At 51.0% G+C, this 3250-nt stretch overlaps 1 protein-coding gene across 1 annotated transcript in view; it reads right to left on the reverse strand.

Annotated features, from left to right (window-relative positions):
• The window catches only part of PDGFB (platelet derived growth factor subunit B), a 17599-nt gene extending 16575 nt beyond the window's left edge, over positions 1 to 1024 (reverse strand). Inside the window, exon 1 of the mRNA XM_008636618.2 lies at positions 1 to 1024. Within this exon, the coding sequence (XP_008634840.2) occupies positions 1 to 112 (112 nt within the window). The 5' untranslated portion in view covers positions 113 to 1024.
• Positions 1025 to 3250: the final 2226 nt, after the last annotated feature.

Here is a 3250-nt window from a genome sequence, read left to right on the forward strand (position 1 = left end):
CGCCGAAATTCCCCCCGACCCCAGGCCCCGCCGGCGGCGGGCACATGGACGGCGAGCCCCGGGAGGGAAGCGCTTCCCGCAGACAGCCCCGCGGCCGCTCGGTCTCAGGCATCGAGGGCGCCGCGCGTTCCCATGTCCCCTGCGAGCCGGGAGGAGCAGGGAGAGTCGCAGGAGCCCTTGGAAGAAGACGTGGAGGTGGTGGTGGTGAGGGGAGACAGAAGTAATTCTCGGTGACTCGCCTGGCTCTGCGCTATCTCATAAGCCCGGTGGGAAAAAAATGCAGTCCCTCGGAATTATACACATCCAGAGTCTGCGTCCCCCTTGTCGCAAAGGATGCTTCAGTGGTGCCTTCAGCTAGGTGGTCCACATGCTATTCTTCCTCTTGGTTTTCTTCCCTTTTATTTAAAAAAAAAAATTATATCTATGTAAAAGCTTTTACATGCAGGTAACAATGTCTCAATGTTCTTAGAAGAAGGTGCACAGAATAACAACTAAAAGAAAAAAAACTTTTCAAAGTTTGGTGTGAAATCCAAAAAATGAATTCTTCCTTAAGTTGTCCTCTTCTTAAAATGCTCCTTTCCTTTCTTTTGGCCACTTGCTTTTTAGAGAAAAGTTGCCAGTGTACATTTAATTTCTTCCCCTTACATTAGATTCTGGCTTAGGTGCCTTCTCGTTCCAAGTGTTGGCGGTTTGCTTGGACGGGAGGTTTGCTTTGGGTTTGGAGACAGGTGAGAGCAAATGTTTTGCTCTGGGTTTGTGAGTGTGTGTGCGTGTGTGCGCTGAGCCTTGACAAGCCTCAAAGTGGAGCCACTGATGCTGCCTCCTGCACTCTGTTGCAACAAGAAAGGAAAAACAAAAAAATGCAGAAAAGGTAAAATTGCAGGAGAGGCGAGAGAGCCGACAGGTCTTTATTTTCTGCGAGCTGCAAGAGAGACTAAGCTGGCACTCGGGGCTGCTCCTTTTATGAGGGAGAGGAGGAGATGGGTGGAGCATAACTTGCCATCCTCCTCTTGGCTGGGTATCAAGGAACAAATCTAGTGAGGGAGTAGCAGTTCATTGCTGACAAAATAAAAAGTGTGTTAATTTAAATGATAAATTAATTAAAAATGACTAATGCTGCAGCAACCTGTATAATGTGGCTTTAATATCGCGTGAGGAATGGGGACAGAAATTCCTGCCTCCTCGGCAAGAGATAAGAAGAGAGGAGTTCCCGGCACGGTAGTTTGTTATTTTTTTTGGCCCCAGGTTCTCGCTGTTTCAGTCTGGAGCCCATTTTTCTCAGCTCCACTCGCTGCCTTCCCTGCCCTGCTACACCACTAGCTCCAGGGAGAGAGATGACTTTAATATCTTACATCTCTTTGTGTGCAGGGGAAAAAAAAGAAGCCGAAGAAATTTACACGTTGCTGTAAGACAATCTGGTGTTGCTCGTGGCACCCGGAGGTATTTTGCTGCATGATTATCTCCACGATGTAATAAACATCTGAAGGGAAATTAAGCAAGCAGATATTTGCTGTGGGGGGAGAGGGATGGGGAGGGGAAGGCTGCTAACAGGTGAGTTCAAGAGTCATATCCTATTGAAAAAACACCCGTACTCACGCCCTCTCACGTACATACGAGTGATCTCCCGGCGCCGACTTGCACACTCGCAAAGCACACTCCGGGCACGACCAGGAGGGGTTTCTGCACCATCTTTGTGCAGGCTCGTAGCCACTGATACATTCCTGCACCGTCATGCACCGCAGGCGCTCGGCAGGCGTTCGCTCTGCATCCCAAGCATCTTCCCTGCTTTTTCTATGCTACGCACACGCTCCTGTTCGAGCCGCTCTCATGCTCAGCTACGTGCAAATTCTGTCTCATTCACACATCCCTGGGCATCCATGTGTTCTCCTTCACTCTCCCCCTCTCTCTTCCCTTCTCACATACGTACACCCACTGGCATACCAGTGGCCTCATCTCACAGCATCACACATGCTCCCTTAGACTCTCTGGGTCCCTGAGAGTCTCCTGCAGCCAAGCCTCTCTAAAACACACGGTCTCACACCAGCACTCGCATATGCACCATCCGAAGTGTCCGGGTGCAGGAGGAGCAGCCACTGGAACTGAGCAGCAGGCACCTCTGTAGCAGGCATCTGACAGCACCTCCCAGCTTGCCCAGCTACGCCCTTTTTTTTGGTCTCATGAATGTGGGAGTTGGTCAGGAAGCACAGGGACACAATGAATACTGGGGGTCCTCCATAGCTTTGTTGAAATAGCCTAGCTCCTCTGGGGCAGCATGTCAAAGTCAAGAACAAGGGATCACCTTTGTTCACTCAAACCCAGCAGAAGAGTGGGCAGATTTCTCCACAGCTGGGGAGTTGGTCAGAGCCATGTGAGCTCCAAAGCCCAGGCCATCTGAGGTGCATGAGTGCAGGGATAAGGAGGGTCCTGGGAGTCCCTCAAACTGAGTCTCAAGTGGCTCGGTTCCAATTGTGGAGCTCAAGGGGGTGGAAGTAGAAATGCAAGGCATACCTTTGCTCATTTCCACCGCCAGAGATCTTAAGAAGACTTTATCTTAGATGCTCCAGCCGTGTTAGCCCTGTTCCACCCCAAATTCCTCAGGACACTCTTATAATTCCCCTCATTCTCCATCCTGGCCCACCAGCAGCGTGCCAGCCATTTTAAGTGATGATAATTTGGCTCTAACCCCCCAGCAGTGTGGAGCTATAACCCTGATGTCCACCTGGGTGCTGAAACTCCTTTTGAAATCTGTAGGAGGCTTCAAAAAAAGGTTTTAAAAGGGCCTTGGTCCATCTCACCTCTTTCCAGCCAAAGAAACACTGTAGCCTTGAGCTCCTTAGCAGTCAGCAGGGGGAAAGGTGAGGATTTGAGAAGCCCTTCTATCTCTGTAGAGGGAGCTGAGGGTAGCTAGGTCCCGAATGTCCATGACCCCGTTATGTGTTTAAGGTTCCCAAAGGATCGGTGGAGGCCCAGGTGCCTTTTGAGGCTCTCTGCCCTCAAATCAGCTGGCGTGGCTCCACCACCTTCACGCCGCCTGTGTAGGGAGTCCCCCACGCTGTAGTGGCTGCCTGGCCAGGACAGAACAGCCTGTGTGTGGGAGGGCTGATCAAATTCCTCAGCAGGGAGAGATATTGCTGCCGGAGAGGAGAAGGTCTCGGCAGAAAGCTAGCAGGGACTGCTGCAGATTTCTTCCTTGGTAGCTGCTGCAGGGCCTGATTTTGGGGCAGATATGTGTGATGTGCACTTTTTTTTT

This window comes from Corvus brachyrhynchos, unplaced genomic scaffold (assembly GCF_000691975.1).
Source record: "Corvus brachyrhynchos isolate BGI_N302 unplaced genomic scaffold, ASM69197v1 scaffold56, whole genome shotgun sequence".
NCBI classification, from domain to species: Eukaryota; Metazoa; Chordata; class Aves; order Passeriformes; family Corvidae; genus Corvus; species Corvus brachyrhynchos.